Below are 23,228 nucleotides of genomic sequence, written 5' to 3'. Positions count from 1 at the left end.
CGCAACAGATGAGTAAGAAAAAGGGTTAAAATTAGATTATTATCCCTGTTAATACTGTACCCAACATGTGGCCCACCTGGGTTTCATCCAGTGCAGGGGTCTGCAACCTTTACTTTCGTAGGAGCCATTTTTCCTCAACTTACCTGGGTTAAAATCATTAAGGAGCCACAAAATCTACTTTATCTTCACAGTGAAGATTATAAAAAGAATGAAATTCAATGCATGGGAAAAAATCCAGGGAATGATTATCCAAACATGACCTTTTTTTTTATTTATAAATTGTTAGATGTAATGTCTGAGTTAATTAAATTTGAAGAACTTCCAAAATATTTGAAAATTCTAAAAAGTTTGCAAAAAAATCGAAGGTTTAAAAATAAGCAACATTTCTAAAAGAAGGGTGAAATTTGAAAAACTTGCAAAAATTCCTTAAAAAATCAAATTTGCAAAAAAAAAATCAAAAATGAAATTTCAAAAAATCGCACATATAAAAAAACATTTAATTTCAAAAATTTGAAAAAACTTCAAAAACCTGAAATTTCAAAAAATTGAAAAAATAGTTTCAGAATTTTTTGAAATTCTATCTTGTAATAATTTAAAACATTTGAAATATCAAAAAAATTAAAATACTTCAAAGTCTTTAAAATTGAAAAATTAATTAAAGTTTTGAACACTCTTGAAATTGAAAAAAATCCCAAAATTTGGGAAACTTTTGAAACTTGAAAAATTTGTAAAACAAATAAAAAAAAATGCAAAAGAAAAAAAACAAAGAAATTTAAAAAGTTAGCCAAAATTTAAAGAAATAATTGAAAATTCACAAATCTGCAAAAAATACAGAATATTCGAACCAATACTTGAATTCGATAACATTATTGATATTATTTCAATACTCCTTATTCTTGCTTGTTTGCTAATTTAGTTATCTTCCCAGGGCTGTAAAACTTGAGGTTAGCCAACGGTGCATGGAAAGTTGGTGGGCTGTTGATGTTGTAGGAGGTGAAGTAGAGCGGTGGCAGGCTTTATTGACAGATGGGATGAAGATTTAGTTCAACTAAATGTTAACGCAGGATTTTATTTAGTGTCAGTGTCTTTAATCATCAATAACATCTTTCAAAGCTACAAGGAGCCACTGCAGAGGAGTCAAAGAGCCACAGGTTGAAGACCCCTGGTCTTGTTGATGTGCGATGGTTTAAAGGCTAACTGCGTTGTTTTCATGCTGTCTTAGCAGACCGAGATGCTGATCAACCAGCTGAAGGAGATCACTGGCATCCAGGACCCACAGATCCTCTACAAAGCTTTGAATGTAAGACCTCAGAATTCACCGTAAGCATCGATTATTAACGCTGACACATCTTTCTGTACAAGGCTATGTGACCATCCATCACCTCCGCCGTGCAGCTTGTTAGTGGAAAAAGTCATTTCTGTTCTAGGAGAGTAATTAATGTTTAAGAAACTCTCTTTGATTGTGTTAAAGCTGCTCCTGAGGGGGACAAATGTCCACTCAAGCACACTTTCAAGGTTTGAAACACTAATGCGAACAAAGAAAAATCCCCAGGAGCCAGAATTTAAAGGAAGCTCATTAAAGTGATGACAGACAGAACAATAAACAGTGTTTAGCTGAGGGTGTTACAGACATCATCCAAACTGTTTCACCAGAGGCAGACAGACAGAGACACAGCAGGAGCTCTCAGGTTCTCTGTGTACTTCTGATTAATCCACTGCGCTGTGGTTTCTGCTGTTGTTTCTGCTGTTTGAAATGTTTGATGTTTGTTATTATCCTCTGTTCGTACGTCTCATTCTGTTCACGTTACGACATATTCCTCATACTCTATTAATGTCCCGATATCTACTCTTATCTTCCTCTCCTAGGCCAGTCAGGGTGACATTGGACATGCTGTTGGACTGCTGACAGCCCAGTCTGTAGAGGTTTCCAGGGACCAACAACAGTCCGGGACCTCTGGGGAGGCTTGGGAGGGCCAGAAAGGTACACGACTCTCAGACCTCCTCCATCAGACTTAAACTGACAAAGACTTGATTCTGAAGTTTTCACAGCTTTTCTGACTTTTCCTAAAGAAGCAAACATTTAAACATCAACCAAACAACAAACACTTGATGCTTTAACTTTTTTAACGGTGACCTTTAGCTGTCACGTTGTTGAATTGTTTGTTTCTCTCTTGGTTTCTAACTCATGCACCACTGGGTTAACTTTTGCTTCGAAGACTCTACGATTTAGCGCTGACCTTTAAAGGTTATCAAGAACGTTGTCAAGGAAAAATCAAGTTTTTTGGCCCCACAGAAGAAGGGTTATTTTGGGATGAGTTGCGCAATTTATTTGTTGTCAAACTGAGAATCAAACGGCTAAATTAGAGTGATGGTGTCTTGGTTTATTAATGTTGTTGTTGTTGTTTTCAGATCTTCCCAAAGACGAGCTGCAGGCAGCCATAGAGCTCAGTCTGCAGGAGTCCCACAATGCCCAGGAGGAGGAGCGAGAATTCAACAGGTAGTGCAGGACAGAGCTTTCCAGACCTTATATCAAATCCATATCCAGAGTTTGACAAAGCAGCTAGTTCATCGTTTTAAAAAGTGTGATCTGACTCACTTGCAGAGCTCTGGAGGCCAGTGCTGAGGAGAATGCAGCACGGATGAAGAGGAAGAGGTGTGAAGCCCAGAGTGAGATGTGCAGCCCTGCAGACTGGATCCGTCAGGACGACTGGCCTGTGGGGATCCGCAACGTAGGGAACACCTGCTGGTTCAGTGCTGTCATTCAGGTGAGGAGGAGGAGGAGGAAGATCAGGCTCTGTGTACAGTCCCACTGAAATGATGTAACCAGTCAGAGGAAAGATTTAATTTCATCTTCTAATGCACAAACTACTGTTTAAGAAAATGACAGAGATAATATTATTTATTTATTTCTAGATAGAAATGTAAAAAACATAAATTATTTTGTAAAAAACAATGATGAAGTGATTTTGAAAAAGTCTCTAATTCTAATACTTCTTAGCTTCCTGATCAGGTCGAGTAGGACCAGATTGATTTACAGCACATCAGGTCTCGATGACAACACCACACCAGCTGATGAAGTTTAGCAGAGAGAAGAGAGATCTGTGTTCTTCTCTGCTGAAAACCATTTCTGTGATTAATTTTGTAGTGATGGTGGACACTGGAGCCTAACTGTCAGACAGAAAAAGGACAGAAGAGCAGAAGAAAGAGAAACAGGAGAGAGATAGAGCACAAGCTAAAGGCTAACACACAAGCTAAAACAAGAGCTAAAGGCTAAAAAACAAGGTTAAGGCTAAAAAACAATAACCAAAGGTTAAAAACATGAGCTAAAGGCTAATACACCAGCTTGAGTCTAAAAACATGAGCTTAAGGCTAAAAAACACTTCCCAAAGGTTAGTAAACATGAGCTAAAGGCAAAAAAAACATGAGCTAAAGGCTAAAAAACAAGTTAATGGCTAAAAAATACGAGCTTGAGGCTAAAGCAAGAGCTAAAGGCTAAAAGACAAGCTAAAGGCTAACACATGAGCTTAAGGCTAAAAACATGAGCCTGAGTCTAAAACCCAAGCTAAAGGCTAAAAACATGAAGTTAAGGCTAAAACCCAAGCTAAAGGCTAAAAATCACAACCTTAAGGTTAGTAAATATGAGCTAAAGGCTAAAAAACATGTTAATGGCTAAAAAATACAAGCTTCAGGCCAAAGCATGAGCATAAGGCTAAAAGACATGCTAAAGGCTTACACATGAGCTTAAGGCTAAAACCCAAGCTGAAGGCTAAAAAACACAAGCTAAAGGCTTAAACAGGAGCTAAAGTCTAAAAACATGAGCTAAAGGCTAAAAGGGCTAATCTGTTGGTGCTAATGTTGCCTTCAACCCACAGTCAGCAGTTATTCTGCAGTGGTCTGTTCAAACTTGAGAGTCTATCAATAAAATGAAGAGCCAGGTTACATTAGCTCTGATTGGTGAGGTTGGAGTTGGTAGATGAGCTCTGGTAGGACAGAACCAGAATTCACTAACGTTACACGTTACAGACACGTCTCAGAGCACCGGGCTGTCAGCATCATATAGACAGCTACTAGAGCTAGCTAGTAAACACTGTCAGAGTTTGCTTGTTGTCGCGTTAGCCTACAGACACGTCTCAGAGCACCGGGCTGCGGATAGCACTACATATAGCCAGCTACTACCACGTTAGCTTGATGTCACATTTCAAACTGTAGCGCTGCGTAACTGTTCTGATAAATACCTTACCTCAGTGCAACATAGCATCTTTAAGTGCACCGTTCATGGCATTATGATACGAAATTGCAGATATTGGATTGTTTATTTAGGCCTGACAGTTATTCAGGAAGTGATATCCCACTGGTTTTCTCCTCCAAGATATTCACCTGTCGCCTGAAAGAGCACCCTAAGGTTTTTCCATGACCCGGTTCAGGGATATTTGAGTTTTAACAGAAACACTGAAACCAGAGAGGCCCTTCTTTGCTATCAGCTTTTCCACTGTTTCCCTCCTAATAGAGAAATCAAAGCTATCTCTCAGTGAAGATTTAATTGTGGCTGTATTTCTGCTAAATGAGCACACACAGGCTTTTTTTTTCCAAGCTGAAAATTGTATTACACCTCCATCCAGGACTGAAGTGAGTCAGGTATCAGGTGGCTCGGCTGAAACTGGAGCTCTCATTTCGATGCACAGCCGGCTTGGATAATTAAATAGCAGAGATGTGATAATGGAGCGAGCTGAGGTGGACTCTGAGAGAAAGAGCAGTGATTGTTTGGCTGTGTTAACTCAGATATACCTCTGCTCTGATTATGACGTCAAACAAGCTGAAAGGATGGTGAGGGGCAGATACCTAAGGATGAAAACGAAGGGACAAAGTCATTGAGTACTAATAAATGTATCCTTTTTTAACCACTGATAAAGCTAACAGAGTAATTCTGCTATCAGGCTGACGCTGAGTGACCACATGATTCAGCTGTCGGCTCATATTCCCTCGATTATCCTTCGTGGTATGAATTACAGTAAAACTGAGATAAGCCGTAATTGAATTTCCTTTTCAGGTGGAAACACATCAAGATACTGAGAAGTGCCCTGGTTCCTGTGCTTCAAACATGTTGAGAGGATCTCTTAATTCTCCCACTTCTTACACTAAATTTTCCTTGTTTTGTTTTTCGATGCAGTCCCTGTTTCACCTGCCGGTCTTCAGGAGGCTGGTTCTCAACTACCACCTGTCCGAGCGAATCCTGGAGAAATGTAAAAGTCATTCAGTGAGTAAACTCTGTAAACTTCAGTCAGATTGTGCTGAAATGAGACAATGTAGAGACAATTAAAGTCTGACACAGAGTCCTGTGTGTCCTGTTTTTCCAGGACAAGAGGAACATCGCCTTCATGCAGGAGCTGCGATGCTTATTCGCCCTCATGTTGGGCTCCACTCGAAGGTTTGTGGATCCTTCTGCAGCCGTGGAGCTGCTGCGAGACGCCTTCAGGACCAGCGAGGCCCAACAGGTGCACAGGTTTTTCCTTTTTTGTCTGAACACAGGAAAAGTTGGCCGAAATTATCTATTGAGACCAAGAAAGACAAAACTTTGATCATAGCAAAAAACTGAAATCTTATCAAGTGTTTTTGTCTTATTTTAAGTCAAAATTGTCTTGTTATACTCGATATGAGCCACATTCAACTGGTCAGTCCAGAAAAATGTCTTATTTCAGGTTATTCAAAGACAAAAGTGAGGTCTGAATATCAAAAAAATGGAACAAGAGAAATTTGCTGTAAACTAGAATAATGTCTTAAAACAATTAACTTTTCTCTCGTTTCATTGGCAGAAATTTTTTTTGAATTGTTACAAATAACTTGAAATCAGACATTTTCCTGTATTGGTCAGGTGAATGTGGCTCATATTTAGTCTAAAAAGACAATTTTTTTACTGAAAATAAGACAAAAACACTTGATAAGATTTCAGTTTTTGCAGTGATGGAAGGAGGAAGAGTCAATCTCTCTTAATTTCCCAAAACCAAAGATTTACTCTGATAGCAGGAGGGATTAAAACACTCAAAGACCAGCCTGAAAGTGAGTTAACGCATCATGAGAAGCAGTGGATCCTGGGAGCTGTAGTTTTAATGGCTTTGATGAGGTTTCAGGTTGAAACAGCTCACTTCATTGATGCAGTTTGTTGTGGACTCTGTCATCGTCCGGCGACTATCAGTCTCCGGCGAGTTTGACCACAACTTGGCAGTTAAGTTTCTCCTCTCTCCTCTTGTGAGGCTGGTGTTTCTCTGTCTTAAGAATAAAAACAGCCCCAGATTCAGTGGCGTGCACTGACTTTTTGAAGGGTGGGGAAAAAAGGAACACAAAAGGAAAGGTTCTTTGCGCATCTATTTTTTAGGACAGGTGCATTAGAGGTTCAGGTATCCTGTAGAACAATTTTAAAGAAAACACCCGCACACCGTCCGACTAAAAAGATAAATATAGTTTAATTCTGCAATGTTTCAGTCCTAGACCTTCATCAGGCAAACAATTGGATTACTAGATGGAGCATGTGAAATAGGAGGTGGTGCCTCACACCTGCAGGCACTTTCTCAACATGACGTCAAAAATGAGAGTGATCACAACAGATAATGAGAATTAAATTACCTGGCTGAAAGAGCAGAGTTACAAAAATAGAGACAGACACAAAGTTTACAATCACATGCACAAAAAAAAACAATATTAGGGGAATAAAAATCACATCAAATAACCTTAGAACAACTCAAAAAAGGTCTGGGTTGTTGCAATAAGTTCCCCATTCCAGTTTTCATCCTGGTCATGAAATCATGGGGAAAAAGGGAATAAAAAGGCACATCAGGCGCTTTCTGGCCACTGAAGTGGGCACTAAGCTCCACGTGTTCATGAAGCTCTCTAGACATGACCAACCTGTTTTGGCCATAGAGTGGACAGCGTGGCTCCGCCTTTAACCACTGTACGATTTTAAATCCAAAATAAATAAATAAATAATTGTGAGGGGCTCTTTAAAGAATCTGAGTGGAGCCTGTTGACAAAAATATTTTTCTTTTTCTGCTTTTGAGAGTCTAATCTCTTCTTGACTCTCCCTCCTGACATATTTTACAATCCCTGAAAAAATACACAAGATCAGCAGCTGTCATTCATCGTTAAACTTGGCCCAAAGCCTTGTTTTTATTCTCTTATAACTAATGAAAACAAAACTTTTCAGAAAAAAAGGGACTTGAATACAAGACAGCCAAATGATATCTTCAAATCACCACAACAATCAGGCTTGAGAAACATTTCTACCAGGTGTTTTTATTTTTAAAGTTTGACCACAGCCCATCTGGAATGACTGGGGAGATGGATTTTTTGACCTTTACTACAGCCAGCCACCAGGGGGAGCAGTTAAGCGTGTTTTGCCAACAAAGAGGGAACTTCAGCGTGTGTTTGGGTTTCCTAAGGGGCAGTACGGCCAATTTTTGGATCCAATGGGACACTTAATCATACATCATTATTAAAGCTCCTGTGGGAAAGATATGGTTTAGTTGGTTTTGGTGCCCCCCAGTGGAGAGAGTGTTACCTCTCATTTCTTTGCTGATTTGTGTTTTTTTTTCCCTTCAAATCTCCTCCTGCTTTAACTTCAACATAATCTAATGTAAATAATTAATTTTCATCAGTTTTAAAGTGATGAACGCTTTAAGAAATCTAAACAAGAGTCAAAATGTGAGCTGTGTAGGTACGAGGCTGTCACGCCTATATCAGAGGTTTCTTTTTAACCCTTGGAGAAGATAGAAACTGCCACTTCCAGTGTGAGAAAAACTGATTTTGATATTTATTCGTGCTTTAAAATTACATCGTATTTTTCACTGAGGTTTTTCCTTTTTTCTCTGTAGGATGTCAGTGAGTTTTCCCACAAACTGCTCGACTGGTTAGAGGACGCGTTTCAGCTGGCGGCCAAAGGAAAGTCAGTCAAACCTTCATCTTTAAACTCTCTGTGCTCTTTTCTGTTTGTTTTCTGACTTCTTTAAATCTAATCTGATGCTTTGACTCCAGTAACGCAGAAGACAAAAAACACAACCCCATGGTTCAGCTCTTCTACGGCACCTTTGTGACGGAAAGAAAACACGAAGGTTTGAGTTTGAAATTTATTCATTTAATGTTAATTTTCAGTGTTTTGTCCTTCACTCACTTCTTATCTGTGTGTTCAGGAAAAACTCTGTGTAACATCGAGCAGTTTGGTCAGTATCCTCTACAAGTTAACGGCTTCAACAACCTGGATGAGTGTTTAGAGGGCGCCATGGTGGAGCGGGATATCGAGTCGGTGCACTCAGATCCCAGCGTTACGTTGGGCCGAGAGGTGAGCAGTGTAACGCACAGGAGAGAAAACTTCAGTTAATGAGATTTTAACTGTTTTATGGTGACTGTTTTATTTTATTTTCTCCACAGAGATGGTTCAAAAAGTTACCGCCAGTCTTAACGTTTGAGCTCTCCAGGTTTGAATTCAACACACAGCTCGGCCGTCCGGAGAAAATACACAAGAAACTGGAGTTCCCACAGATCGTTTACATGGACAGGTGAGCTTCAGACAGGTGTTAGAGGTACATAAAGTCTGATTGTTTAAACACAGTGAATAAATCTTCTTTGTGACTTTTCTTCTCAAAGATATCTTCACAAAAACATACAGCAGACCCACGAGAGGAGAGGAGAGGTGAGGAAACTCAAGGAGCAGCTCGCAGCCCTTCAGCAGAAACTCGAATGGTGAGTCTGGATTTAACAACTCCTCCTCGGCTTGGATCAGATCCTGGACCAGCTGTGTCCTGTCTTTCTTCACAGCTACAAGAACTACGGCTCAGGACCGGCCAAGTATCCTCTGGCTGACATGCTGCAGTTCGTCCTGGAGTTTGCTTCCACCAAGCCGACAACGACGTCCCCAGCTGAAGACCTCAGACCAACTTCATCCTCACCAACTCCTGCCAGCCATCCTCTGGGTGACCCTACCTCCAAAGACAGCAGGTGGCAGAGTCCTCAGAAGACGTTTACCACTGATAAACGCTCCTCGTTATGTTTCTAACTTCTCTTGTTTCTCTCAGCGAACCTGGAGACACAGATTCAGCAGACGGTCTTGTTTCCGGTGTTTCTGGTGTGTCCAGCTGCCAGCGTACCCCGATATATAAGCCCTTCACGCAGTGCAGACACCCCATGGAGTGTCCACCTCATCCGGCTCCTCACAGCATCACGGAGGAGGAGCTACACTTTGTAAAGACCTGCCTGCAGCGCTGGAGGAGCGAAGTGGAGAATGACATGAACGGTATGTTCATTAAAACTTGCAGTGAACACTTTCAGAAAGCAGAGCAAACGTAGTCACATTCAGAATCATCAAGACACACCCACAGCCTCCGAATACAATGATATGAACACACTCTGTAGCCCAACAACCACCTGTAGCATCGTATTTTTACCTGGGAGAGACTTGGAGCTGAGCACCTGACTTAGCATGTTAGCACAAGCTAATCACAGGTATTTGACACATACCTGGTTAGCAGAAAGCTAACTCACATCGCTCTTCTCCAAGTACCTGAAAGCGAGTGAAAGTCGAGCCAAGCTTCACCCTCACTCAGGAAAAAGCTTTACCTGTTTGGAGTTTCATTTGTTTTGGAGCATGAAACTGTAGCTTACAGTACGTTAGTTGGAAGGAGATGCAGGGCTCGAGACTGCGACCATTTTTACAGCGTGTGCGGGTAAAAATTTCATCTGGTCGCGCTTGTGCGAGTGCATATGTTTTAATACTCCATCTATCACGGGCACTGAACAAGACATTGTGGTTTGAATTCTCCCTCTCTGTCACTGGCTCAGTCAGTCTCCTCCACCTGAACTCTCTCCTGTTCTGAGGATGCGCAGCACACACTGAAGACAGACAGAACTTTACAACGACACGCGTTTCACTATTTTAGAGTCAGCCTTCTCACTATATGATTCCTGCTGCTCTAAACTCTCCTGATTGGAGAGGATGCTACGTTAGAGCAGAGCTACGTTAGTTTAACTCACGACATGTCAACACCAAAAAAGAAAGAAAGGAAACAGCTAAGGCTCTGAGAAACTCTTCAACAACAAGTGCTGCACCGTTATCTGTCTCTGTCCAGGTCTCCTGCAGCGTCTTTGGATCAAACCAACTAAGAGAGAAGGGGGTGGATGGTTTTTCGTTTCTGATATAACGCCCAAGTACGGGACATGATTTGACTTAGAAAAATATTAGAGCTCACAGGAACATGCTTAAAGTTGGGAGGTGATCAGAACAAATCACAAGCCAGGAGAACAGCGGGAAAAATGGTTAAAAAATGGGAGACTCCCTCCATATTCAGGAGTGTTGGCAGCCTGTCAGCACTCTCGATCAGTAAAAGTAACGAGTTTATGTATGACACAGATTGACAGACGAAAACTAAAGACATTTTCTCTGTCATTTTAGGTTATTTTAGTAAGTTTTGTAAACTCACTTAGGAATTTTAGTCATTGTTTAATGTAAAGCCTGGTTTTTATTTCATATTTTATTTTTTCAACTAAAATGTTTTTGTTAACTATAATAACCCTGATATGTACACACATCCATGTCTTTTGTTATTCTTTGCTTGTATTTAAGAAGCATTTTTATTGAATTCTTTTAAAGTTACATAAAAGAAATAACCTGTTTTGTCATCCAGAGCTTGTTACAGACAAACTTCATATTTTCAGTAAAATATTTAGCAAAATCATAGCTAGGGTTACTACACACAAATTAATTAATAAATAAATTAATTAATTAATTAATGGTGCGACGAACTGAGAAAGTTGGTCGCACCAGTGCTACCAGTGAAAAAGTTAGTGTAGAGCCCTGAGATGAGCCCGCTCTCTTGCCGTAGGCTACTGAAAGAGGTGCGTATGCACTGAAAATGAGTCAGTGGCCAATTATATTTGCAGATTCAGCTCTACTTCCAAGAAAGAGAAAGATGTAATAAAATATTACTGAAGGAAAAATGCTTTTTATTGTCTTTATTGCTGTTTAGAAAATACCTAAAACAAATTTAAGCTAAATTGTAAAGGAAAGTGCAAAAATGTGTCATTACCGGATTAATCGATTAATCATTTAAATAATCGCCCGATTAGTCGATTATGAAAATAATCGTTAGTTGCAGCCCTACTCTCTACCCAGAAACGTCTCAAAACAACCAAAACATCAACATCCAGGCAGAGGAAGGGGTTAAAGGCAGACACAGATACTGACACACATGTTTAGAGGCCCAGAGGAGACGACTGAGCAGGATTATTCCTGTAAAAGTTGATATTTTATTTTATAGGAAAATTCTGCAGACTCTACCTTTAATGTTTATATATGAGGAAAATAAAAGAAAGAAAGCAAAACACCAAACATTAAACTAAATGTAAATACTTGCATCCAAAAATGGTGAAAAGGAGAAACAGCCTTAAGGAAACTCAGAAAAACAGACCCACTTCACCTGCTCAAAGCTGTTTCACTCCACAGAAATATCTCTGGAGTTACTGTCTCAGCACCTGGTGACCCTGCTCTCCAAAGCTCTGCTGTTATAAGAAGAATAATCTGTTCATATATACAGAAATGACACATGTACTCATGCCTGTAGGTTATATTGAATCATGGTATATTCTCGTCTGCTTTTGTTTGTCTTTTCGTGTGAACCAGAGCTAAAGGCCAGCATTGACAAGCTCTCTCAGCAGCTGGAGGGCATGTACTCAGACAACAGCCTGTGCCAGGTGAGACTTACACTCACACAATTCACTCTGACAAACAGCAATTCAATTACAGGATTTACATCTGCAGCTGGAGACGCCGCATCCTCTGAGATCTGATAAAACTTTATCGATTCCTGTGGGGAAACATAAAGTCATGAAACGCAGAGAAAAGAAAGACCAAAACAGGAGCGAATGAAAAGATTATCAACCTCCAGATTTAGTTCTTCCTTTCTTTGCCTTTTTCTGGTGATTTAACAGTTTTGTTGAGCTTAACTTGATATAATGCTGGATAACCCTGCTCGGTGACTAATATTTAAATTTCTTTAACACTCTAATCTCTTCTTGGCTCTTCTTTCTGACATATTTTACTATTCCCAAAAAACCTACATGAAAACTTCAGCTGTCAATCATTGTTAAACCCTGATTTTAACCCTTAATAACTAATGAAAACAAAACTTTTCAGCTAAAAAGAGGACTTAAACACAACACAGAGCAATAATATCATTATATCCCCACAGCATATGGATGTGAGAAACATTTCTACCAGGTGTTTTTATTTTTTAAAGTTTGACCACAGCTCATCTGGAATGACTGGGGAGATGGATTTTTTGACTTAGACTGCAGCCAGCCACCAGGGGGAGCAGCTTTAGTATCTGTAGTTAAAGGCCCAAGGCCCTTTTCTATTGCTCTGGCTCCAGTTTAAAATGTATTATTCATTGCATAAGGTTTTATTTTGGCTTCAGGGGGGGTCATGCAACTTTAATTTTTTAAGTTTTGTATGCTTTTTTGTTTCTTTCTCCAAACTCCACGTCTGTCCTTCATTGTTTATTGTGGCATGTTTATCCTGGCATCACCAGGCTTGAATGAAAACAGTGGCCAATGGATATGCTCTCTCACCCAGTACCCCTGGTTTAATGCAATGGTTTAATCCAGGGTGATTTCATCGGTCCTAAAGTACAGTGTGGGTCGTACCAAAGTATAACAAGATGACGCGAGCCGGTAGAAACAAGTTTGGAGGAGCAGAACTGTACATGTTTCTCCAATCCCTCAGGGGGGGCCATAACGGTTTTTTTTGGACGCCTTGGGGGGGAATAAAATCTTAATCACTTACAACTATACCCCGATCCTATTTAAATAACGATCAGCCCCTAAGTAACGTTTCATAGTGTGCTTGTATGAAGCTAAAGCTCTGCACATTTTGCAGAAACTCAAAAACTCTCACAGCTGATGTCTTTAAATTAATGTTTTTGTCATGATGTGAAAAATGTGTTGCATGAACATCCAGAATTAAAAAAAACACAAAATATTGCGCAATTCCAGATTAAAATGATGAAACGGTGCAGAAAAAGGCAAAAGTTGGTGCAGAAAATGGATCAGGATCCAAGATAAGAGGCTAAAATGTTGTCTCCAGGTCTAAATAGTCTGAATATGAAAACCAGTCCTGATCAAATCCAGATCCTGATCCTGCCATAAAAACATCCTGATGTATTTTGCCCACATCGCCCCCTAATGGAGAACATGCTCCTTGGTCTGAAGCAGAGTTTGGTGATGTTTATGCAGCAGGAAAATGACCACTGATCATCTGAGATCAGAGACACCTGAGGGACAGGTGAGCTGTCTCACAGCTTGGCGTTCTTCTTCTTCTTCTCCTGCTCAGGTGCCGTACCGGCTCCATGCAGTGCTGGTCCACGAGGGCCAGGCGTCAGCCGGTCATTACTGGGCGTACATCTACGACCACGCCAACGAGCGCTGGATGAAGTACAACGATATCAGCATCACCGAGTCGTCGTGGGAGGAGCTGGAGAGAGACTCCTTCGGGGGGATGACCAACGCCAGCGCCTACTGTCTGATGTACATCGACGCCCGGCTGCCGGAGCTCATCACAGGTTCCTCTCTTCCTGTTCCCTCTGTTTGACTGTTTCTGACCGTTCCTCAGCTAACCACACCCTCCATCCTTTATCCTCCAGACGACACGGACGATGAAACAGGCCAGGTGCTGCGCGGCATGGACTCGCTGCCGCCCGTCCTCCGACGCTACGTCCACGAGGATAACCGCTGGTTCCAGCAGGAGCTCACCGAGTGGGAGGAGCAGTTTTGCCAGACTGCAGCCCCACAGGGGGAGTCCACGTCCTCTGCAGAGCCCCCAAACCCACATCCAGACGACACACAGCAAACACCTGTGGAGCCAGCGCCCCAGTCTGGACCCACACCTGAGGAGCCGGACCAGGAGGCTTCTTCAGAACCACAACCAGAGCCAGAACCTGGGTCTGCAGAGACACCTGAAGGTCTGTGGGATTACTAATCCAAACACTGAGCAGTGCTTTAATCCCACCCACTCACAGCTCTCTTTGTTTGACTCCAGCTGAACCAGAGTCAACGCCTCCACCTCCTCCACCCCTGACCCCTGGCTGTGAGTCCGACAGCAGCACCGCCGTCACCGAGACCAGCCCAGGATCCAGCCACAGCTCCGCCACAGCTGAGAAACCACTTCAGATTCAGGTGGGCAAGTCCCTGATACCCTACCCCCCTCCCACACACACACACACGCACACACACACACACACACACACACACTCATCATGTGTTGAATATGGGTCAGAAATTCTAGGCCACAAATAAAAGCGTCTACATCTGGGTCAGGGATCTGGTGTCTCCACTCTGCACGGCGACAGATCGAGGCCTAAGGTCAGGCGGTGCACGCAGATCGAGGAAAGGTCAGAGGATATTTCTGAGATCAAATCTGATTGGTTGGACAGTCGGCGGGAAAGAGATAAGCTGCTAATTTCTGACGACTCAGGATTAAAAACTTTAAAATAAGATATTTACTTTAAATAAATGAAGGTGTGTTTCTTGGCTCCTTCAGAGGATACAAATAGACGTTTCGATTTTAGCACGCCGCCATCGTCAGCCATATTGAGGGGGTGGAGTTGTGTTTATTTCAGAAGATACAGGACGGAAACTTCCACATTTGTTCACCTTGTCTCTGAGTTTGTTGTTGTCATAAACTTTGACTCTGGGCTGGAGAAATGAGCTTTTAGTGTCGTCCTGTGTCAGATTTACTGAGTGTGTAAAGAAGGGGGACAAGGTCGAGGTCCTCACGGGTCAAATATGTCCGACCAGGATCTTAATAGACTGGTCCAAGTTCCACTGGACGTGTTAATGTTGGAAAACAAATCTGTCACTTGTCGCTTTCCCAAAATACAGTCTGGACCCGTCTGTGAAGAGAGCAGCCAGAGATTAACAGCCAACAACTTTATCCATGTCATAAACTAAATAGTGTTCCCGCCCATCTCCCTGGATATGAGGAGAAACTTGTAAAGTTTGAAGAGATCTTGTTTGTTTTTCTTTCTTTGCACTGATCGCTGACTCAGACCCCGAGGAGGTCCCAAACCTGGGCACAGATCCTGAAGAAGCTGGGATTGAGGTAGTGATTTCCATGCTCTTTGTTTTTTTAGACGCCAGGCCCTGACTCAGATCTCAGCGTCCAACCAACGTCTGACACCCAGGAGAAGGAAAAGGACTCAGAGGGGTCAGATCCCAGCCCTCAAGCTGAAGGTGATACAGAAACTTCTGGAGAACCCTCCAAACAGGAAGTGAAGCAGGAGAAGGAGGAAGAGGAGCAGCAACAACAGCAACAGGAGGAGGAAGTCCCACGGGTGAGACGGCGACAGACTGAGAATGAGGTCTCAGAGGTGGAGATCCCGAACGTGGGGAGGATCATGGTGAGAGCTGATGCTGATGGATACAATGAAGAGGTAGGTTTGTGAAATAATCTGAAATACCTTTTCATGTTTTTAAATATCATCAGATTATGTGTGAACTGCTCATGTTTACCTTCTCCACGTCTCTGCTCGCGCTCAGATGATGCTGACTCCGGCGATGCAGGGCGTCATCCTGGCTATAGCTAAGGCCAGACATGTTTTTGACACAGAAGGACCTGAGGCTGGCCTCATCAAGGTACGCTTACTGAGCCCTTCACTGCTCTGTAGAGATCGATAAAAACACATTCCTCCTATCTTTTAACCAAAGGGTCTTCAACCTGTGGCTCTGGAGCCTCGTGTGGCCCCTTGACTCCTTTGCAGTGACTCCTTGTAGCTTTAAAAAATATTATTGAAATAAAGATCTTAATTGTTCTTACAGAGTGTATTGATTAATAAAGACACTGACACTAAATAAAATCATGTGTTAAAATTTTGGTGAATTGAATATGCCTCCCATCTTTTTTTTGTGTTTATAAAATTGTACTGTAATGTCTTAGGTTTTTTAATTTCAATAAATTTGCAAATATTTTTATGAAATTGAAAATTTTGTGATGTGATAAATTCCCTAAATTTTAAATGTCAGTAAGTTGTAAAAAAAAAATTCATTCAAAATTTGCATTTTTTTAAAAAGAAATTTTAGAAATGTGCAAAAATGTAAAAAAAAAAATTAAAATTTTTGAAATTTTAAAGAACTGCCAGAATGTCATAATTTGCATAAAAATGAAAAACTACAATTTCAAAAATTAGCTACATTTTCAAAAATTATAAAAACGTTCAAAGTTTTTCCAAAAATATGAATTTAGTGGATTTAAGTGATGATGGTATTTTTTTTTCCAAATTTGAAAAAATGTCCAAAAAAATTCACATAATTTGCAAAATTGTCTTACGAAAATTGCAAAAACCTCAAAAAATCATTACAATTTTCGTAAGAGCATTTTGCCAGTTATGTGAATTTCTTTGAACATTTTTTCAAATTTGGAAAAAAAAACTTAATCCACTAAAATCCACTAGATTCTTTTTTTTTTTTGGAAAAACTTTGAACATTTTTATGATTTTTGAAATCAGAAAAATTCATTTTTATGCAAATGATGACATTCTGGCAGTTCGTAAAAATGTTTGCACATTTTTTGAAAAACGCAAATTTTTAAAGGAAAAAAATGATTGTTTTTTACAATTAACTGACATTTTACAAATTGTGCAAATTTATGAAATGTATTTCATTGCAAAATTTTCAATTAAAAAAAAAATTTGCAAATTTATTAAAGATAAAAAAAACTAGGACATTACATGTACAATTTTATTAACACAAAAAACTTCTAATTTAGATAATTATTCACTAATTTTTTTAATGCATACATTTTTATACACTTTGTCTTTATTGTGAAGATAAAGTAGATGTTGTGGCTCCTGAATGACTTTAATCCAGGTGAGCTGAGGAAAAATGGCTCCTATAAAAGTAAAGGATGCAGACCCCTGGGCTAAACACTTCCAATCACTGTCTATTTACAGTACGGTTCAGTTTGAGATAGTTTGTGCAAAAAAAGAAAAAATACATAAAATGAAAAGTTTAAAAAAGTCAACCTAAAGTGTCAAAAATCCAGTAACGTCCATATTTAACCACGCTGAAAGTCTCTGCTTCCTCTCCTCGACTCCTCATCTTGACTCTGCTTGTCCCCATTCCTCCCCTGACGCTCCCTCAGGCCTTCCACGAGGAGTACTCCCGCCTGTACGAGCTCTCCCAGGAGGAGACGACGCCCCAGGAGGACGCTCGTTTGCAGCACTGTCTGGTTTACTTCTTCCAGAACCAGGCGCCCAAACGGGTCATCGAGAGGACACTGCTGGAACAGTTCACTGACCGCAACCTGAGCTTCGATGAGAGGTAGGCAGAAACTCTACCAACACGTGGGATCTCAGACTTTTATCTTTGATAACTCAGCAGTTTTTTTTACATTTAGACCAGATCTTTCATTTTTAATCTTGATGAGGCGTAAAGATTTGACAGGTGTCATATCAGGAACAAAGTGAACAGAGAATGATAACGCTTTCATTTGATCTGAAGTCTCAGCCTGACCCACTTGGGAAACAGGAAGAAGTGAAACAACAGCAGGCCTATGACTCCATCTAGTGTTCAAAGCAGAGAACTGCAGCACAATCTTAATGCAACATGTTTCCTCCCCTCTCGTGCAGGGCCATCAGTATCATGAGGGAAGCTCGAGGGAAGCTGCGCCTCATCAAACCAGAGGACATGGACATGGACGAATACCTGGTACTGACAAACAAATGACTAAGCTGTTGTTTTACAATTTCTGTGGATTTTTAATGAATTATTCTCCCGTAAAACAATAATATGAAGGCATAGAGATGGATGTAATTCAGGCTGTAGCTGCTGCTTTACCAGGAATTTATTTCAGAAAAGTCAAAGCAAAACTCGTGCCAGCCAATCAGATTGAGCTCCCGTCGTTAGCTGTGATGTTTAAGAACCGAAAGCTCTGGGTGCGTCTCAAAGCTCTAAAGATCCAACTTCCTTCCTCCACTTGCGTTGTTCACTTGCGTCTTAGTCCCTCCCACCAGAGATGATGGAGAGACGAGGAAACGAAGAGAGGAGAGAGGATGGAGGAGATTGGTTTTTAGAGCAATGGGACGTCCTCTCCTTGGAGCGTCACATGAAGCGACGTGTTTCAGTGATGATGGCATCAGCTGATCACCTCTGGATCATCTGTCAGTCAGCTCTATCAGCTGTTTGTGTGTCTGTGCATGTGCGCTGTAATAACTCTGATCGTGATCTCTGAAGCTTATCAATATAACCCAGTTTATTGTGTCTCAGGAAGATATTATTGATCAGTCAGTTTTCTGTATTAATCCTCTGTTATATTGATTTGATGATGGTTGTGTTCAGTGTTTTCTGCTTTAAACTCACAGCGAACACTTTATTACCAGATTTATGATCAGTTTCTGAACGATCCTCTGTGCCTGTCCTCAGCTCATCTTTTCTCTCATTAAACTCTGTTGTGTTTGTGAAGTTTCATGTAGAGAAGTCTGACCCGCTGCAGCGTCCAATCAGAGAGTGATATTCCATATGGGGGCGTGTCGGTCAGTGAAAAGACTTCGGCAAAGCCGGCTCTCGTGTTTCCTCGATCATAGCTCCTCTGATCAGTCTCCTCTCTCCTCTCTCCTCCAAGCGCAATTTTCGCTTTGGGACAGTCTTCAAAATGGCGACTGGGAAAGTACTTCCAGTGGCGCAGGGGAGAGAGGACGGAGGAGGCACGAAGTTAACGCATTGAGACGCACCCATAGTCTCCTGATGATGCCCGAGACCATCTGGCCCTGTGACAAAAAAAAAAAATAATAATAACCAGCAAAACAGCAACACCTAGTGGACTGGAGGGGTTGTCCCACATGAAACCAAGCTTCAATAATCATAACTCTATTTGTATAGCACTTTAAAGAAAAACAGAAGTTCACACAGTGCTTTGAAAAACACTTGGGATGTTAAAAAAAAAAAAAAAAAAACTTCAGCACAAAGAAAATGAAATGAAAAGGCTCAATTCAGTCGAGACAAGTCTTAAAAATACTGACGTTTCATACGACACATGAAACCAGACAATACAAGAACCATGCAACATAAAATAAGACCATGAGGAACAAAATAAAAGCTAAAAACATCAATCGGCAAGAAAAAGAAAAGGCAGGAAAAATGGAAAAAAGACAGCAAATATTAAAAAAAACAATATTAAGACAGTTAATAGAATAATGAAATAATAAACGAATTATGATAAAATTAGTGAAAAAATATTGAGCAAGAGATAAGACAATAAAAAGCAAACAAGACAGTAAAACCTAAGTAAGATTGATTTGTCTTTCACTAAATGTCCTCCTGTGTTTAATAGTGTGTGAAGAGACAGAGACACTGATCCCACATTAAAAAAATCCATCAGGAAAAATCAAACCCAGTGATTATTTGTTCTCTGTCGTCTCTCACAGCAGTGGCACGACGACTACAGGCTCTTCAGGACCGTGTTCGTGTACCTGCTGACGGGGCTGGAGCACTACCAGCACGGGAAGTAGGTACCAAACATGTCCAGCTCGGTCTGATCAGAAAGTGTGGGAACATTTCTATAGATCTGGATCCTGACCGCTGACTCTTTAACCTGTTTGTGCTTCAGGATGAGAGAAGCTCTGACCTACCTGGCTCACGCGTACGAGACCAACGCCACGCTGCTGAAGAACGGGGAGAAACGCGGCATGGACAAGTCTGTGATCGAGGTTTACAGGAGGAAGTGCCTCATGGTGAGGAACTCTGACAGACTGATTTTATACGTTTAGACCTGGGTTTCATTTCATAGTTTGATCTTTAGTAGAACAAAGAAGTCACGGAAACAATCTTGAAAATTTCAGTGAGAAGTTTTCCTGGAGCTTAGGTTTGACACAAAGAAAATAAAGAGATGTAACATTTTTGATTTGATATAAAGGTTGTTTTTTACAGGATATATCCACAACAAAGTGGGTATAAAAGACGACCTGTGAGACTCTCATCTCTCTTTTTGTCGTCTTCCTCTCACACAGGCGCTGAACGAGAGCGCGTCACGGATGTTCTGCAGCGGCGAGGAGAGCAGCGTGGAGGAGGGCATCTCCATCATGGACGAGGTCATCATCCCCTGTCTCCACCTGATGAGCCGGGACTCGTCTTTGTCCCAGGAGGACTGCGACGCCATGGAGAGCATCCGCAACCACTGGTGCTGCTGTCTGAGCCAGGACATGGACGGTGAGACTGGAGGATGTTCGCTCACTGTCCGCACGGTTTGACACAGTTAATCAGTCAGCTCAGGGATCATCTAAACTTTGAACAATAATTTCACATACGGCCCTATTGATAAAAAATTAGAAATAATATCAAGTAAAAAAGGGGCTGGTTTATAAAATTGGGTTTGTAATTTTGGGGTCAAAATGTATCAAAACACATTAAATAAAGCTGTAAATAGAATACTTGGTACAGATATACAGTGGCCCTTTAATTCAAAACACAGCATATTAAAAAAAAAAACTCCACTGGCAAGGTTTTACTTCCACGGTCAGGGTTTCATCCCTTTCTGTCCCTCTTAGTGCTTTAACAGTTGATACCATGTATTATTTCCTCTGCTGAGTCACATGACCAGCTGCGCGGAACTCCCAATCACTGTGTGACATCATCACGGAACTCCTAATCAGTGACATCATCACGGAACTGCAGAATGAGGATTCAAATTCAGAAAAGGTTACAAACAGCTCCTCATATAGGCCAGAATGTTGACCTAATCTGTGTATAAATATGTTTTTTTTCTAAGAAATTTTGTCAGGAATCCATTCATGTCATTTTTAAAGCTGTACAACTTTTACTTTTTTGTCCAAAGGCCCAAATCTGCAGCCCTTATGGCCAGGAATGAAAAATCCCATCTGTTTACATGGAGGGAGCTGAGAGCGGTCGCCAACTTTGAGAGCTCACTATTCCTAAACGGGGTCCGAAACGTCAAAGTCCCGCATACATTTTGTAAAGCAAGGTCTAGTCTGTTATGTGAGCGGATTTTCAAGCGGATACCACTTTTGGTTTCGGAGAAGATAATTTTTGCAGAAAGGGTAAAAATGCAGCGTAATCTTATTTTGAAAGGCAAATTTACAGCTTCCTGTTGGAGATAGATCAGGGGTGTCAGTGTATGGTTTTTGCATCTCAATGAGACAAACATTTTGGTGTTGGTTATATCTCTGTATGACAATTCTACCGCCTGCTAGGGCTGTTTTAGTGTGCCTAGGTGGCGCTAGAGAGGTTATTATGGGATGTTGGGGGTCATGTTTGGTATCATATAAAACATTTTCCCGATTGTGGGGTAAGTTTTTGAGCATGTTTAAAGGGTCTAATAAGTGTTCAAATAATAGTAAGAAAGAAACAGATGAAATACAAAAGTGCCCTCCACCTCCAGGAGTGGGCACTAAAAAGAGGTCACACAAATAAAAGAGTGGAAAAAAACAGAAATGCTAAAGCAAAAGGGTCAGGAAGTTTGTGGGCGACACAAATCTTTCATTTTTGTTTATTTGTTCTCTTTTTTGTGTGTGTTTTGCACTTTAGGGCCACCGTACAAAGCCTCAAATGGACACTTTATACGTAAAATACATTAAAAAATATATATTTAACGTAGTGATGTCGGAATATTTTTTTACATTCAGAAAAACAGCAGGAGCCAAACTTATTCATGCTCAGTGATTAAATTTATCTTTAGTTAAGTTAAAACCCACGCTGATGCTCACACCCCAAATTTTGTTTTCAGCTTCGTTGCAGGTGAAGCTTGGCGAGTTTCTGCCCCGAGTTCTGGACGGTTCAGCAGAGACTGTCGTTCTCAAAGATCCTCCAAAAGTCCCCGTCAACCAGGCTCACGACCTGTGCAGCCGCCTGGCCGCCGTCATGGAGTCCATCCACAACACATCAGTGGTTATCGTGAAGTGAACAGCGTAAAAACCTCCTTCAGGCGTGTGTTTGAACTGCAAGCGACTGCAACAGCTGATGGAGAGACGACGGGTCTATCTCCATTCGCCAAATGTTTTTATTTCTTTATGTGAAGCGGTGTTGAATCAATCGAGCATATCATGTTGATATTTTAACAAACAGGAAGCTGGAGAATGTGGATGTTTTTATTACTCAGCAACTTGTTAATTTAAAAGTTCGGCATCAGCTGCTCAGAAATCTGCAGGAAGTGAACGGACTGGTAGAGTTTGTTGATGTGTTGCGAAGCAGTCCGAACGCACAGTAAGGTTTTCACTTAGGAAAAAAAACCAGATTTGTACGACACAGTAACATTCATGAGCTTTTTAAAATATGTTTTATATTTCTTTTTATTCTCATAGACAGATTATAGGAAGTTGTACGAGTAGGTGTAGCTAGAAAAAGGTGTCACCTGTGATAATGTTCATGAAGTTATTACTAAACGGGCGGTTTGTGCAATTAAAAAGAGAAAAGCAGCAGCAGATGCTCAGGTCACAGTACTCTGTGCACCGCTGTGACGTACTGTATTAGTTAGTGGGAGCTCTTCTTTGTACAGCACTTTGTCCAACACGTGTGCCTTTACTCCCCCTACAGGGGAGACCATGCAACTGCTTCTTAAAGAGATCCAGTCATGAAATCCTTTCTCTGTTGATGCAGCAGGAAAAAAATCTGTGAATCAGGGTTTTTATGTCAGCGCCTCAAAGCTGCTACAGCTGCTGCTTTCACTCTGCTATCTCATCTGTAGTCTTTGATAAAACTCAATAAATATTTTAAATATTCTCTGACTGTCTTAAGATTTGATTAAACTTTGAGAGTTTTATTGTTGCCTCCCATCACCTATCTTCTCTGTCTCATGTTTTAAATCTTTGTGAGCTTCAGCTCTGAAATTCTTACTGTTATAGTTTTAATCTGCGATAGTACACCTAATCTTCTCAAAGGCCCTTTAATCTACAGGAGTTACACTGTAAAACTATAGAGAGCCATGTCCTTTATGAATTAAAGTCTCTAACGTTAATCAAGCATCAAAGATCTAATTATACAGAGATTAAGACAATAATACCAGCGTCTGAGTCTATGATGGGGGCAGAGTAAGCTCTGATTTGATTGTTAAAACCTGCTTCAGAGGGTTTCGCTGATAACAAGTCTACACCTGTTCAAGGATATCAGAACATGACTGTTTGTTCATGTATGCACTGCAGGAGATTTTAAAAGTTTGGACCTTTATATATAAGTATTTGTTTCTATAACGT

General features: G+C 40.9%; 1 protein-coding gene across 4 annotated transcripts in view; it reads left to right on the top strand.

Moving 5' to 3' along the window:
- usp28 (ubiquitin specific peptidase 28) overlaps positions 1-22,668 on the top strand; it is a 29,053-nt gene extending 6,385 nt beyond the window's left edge. For 2 of the 4 annotated variants that reach the window (XM_074672283.1, XM_074672282.1), the window contains exons 2-26: positions 1,226-1,300; positions 1,867-1,981; positions 2,410-2,497; positions 2,603-2,765; positions 5,168-5,254; positions 5,355-5,492; positions 7,863-7,933; positions 8,023-8,099; positions 8,178-8,326; positions 8,416-8,543; positions 8,632-8,727; positions 8,803-8,982; positions 9,060-9,277; positions 11,660-11,730; positions 13,367-13,595; positions 13,677-13,994; positions 14,072-14,208; positions 15,165-15,464; positions 15,571-15,666; positions 17,171-17,349; positions 17,658-17,736; positions 19,452-19,531; positions 19,634-19,757; positions 20,034-20,232; positions 21,767-22,668. In XM_074672283.1, the coding sequence (XP_074528384.1) occupies positions 1,232-1,300; positions 1,867-1,981; positions 2,410-2,497; positions 2,603-2,765; positions 5,168-5,254; positions 5,355-5,492; positions 7,863-7,933; positions 8,023-8,099; positions 8,178-8,326; positions 8,416-8,543; positions 8,632-8,727; positions 8,803-8,982; positions 9,060-9,277; positions 11,660-11,730; positions 13,367-13,595; positions 13,677-13,994; positions 14,072-14,208; positions 15,165-15,464; positions 15,571-15,666; positions 17,171-17,349; positions 17,658-17,736; positions 19,452-19,531; positions 19,634-19,757; positions 20,034-20,232; positions 21,767-21,942 (3,567 nt within the window). In that variant the 5' untranslated portion in view covers positions 1,226-1,231 and the 3' untranslated portion in view covers positions 21,943-22,668. Of the gene's footprint in view, positions 1-1,222; positions 1,321-1,866; positions 1,982-2,409; positions 2,498-2,602; positions 2,766-5,167; positions 5,255-5,354; positions 5,493-7,862; positions 7,934-8,022; positions 8,100-8,177; positions 8,327-8,415; positions 8,544-8,631; positions 8,728-8,802; positions 8,983-9,059; positions 9,278-11,659; positions 11,731-13,366; positions 13,596-13,676; positions 13,995-14,071; positions 14,209-15,164; positions 15,465-15,570; positions 15,667-17,170; positions 17,350-17,657; positions 17,737-19,451; positions 19,532-19,633; positions 19,758-20,033; positions 20,233-21,766 lie in introns of all 4 variants that reach the window. The other 2 variants (XM_074672285.1, XM_074672281.1) reach the window with 2 other exon arrangements.
- The last annotated feature ends 560 nt before the right edge of the window (positions 22,669-23,228 follow it).

This window comes from Halichoeres trimaculatus, unplaced genomic scaffold (assembly GCF_033239565.1).
Source record: "Halichoeres trimaculatus isolate MK-OKI-2021-1 unplaced genomic scaffold, fHalTri1.1 fHalTri1_scaffold_6, whole genome shotgun sequence".
NCBI classification, from domain to species: Eukaryota; Metazoa; Chordata; class Actinopteri; order Labriformes; family Labridae; genus Halichoeres; species Halichoeres trimaculatus.
Note: the sequence above shows the minus strand (reverse complement) of the source record. Positions and strands in the feature narration are given on the sequence as shown.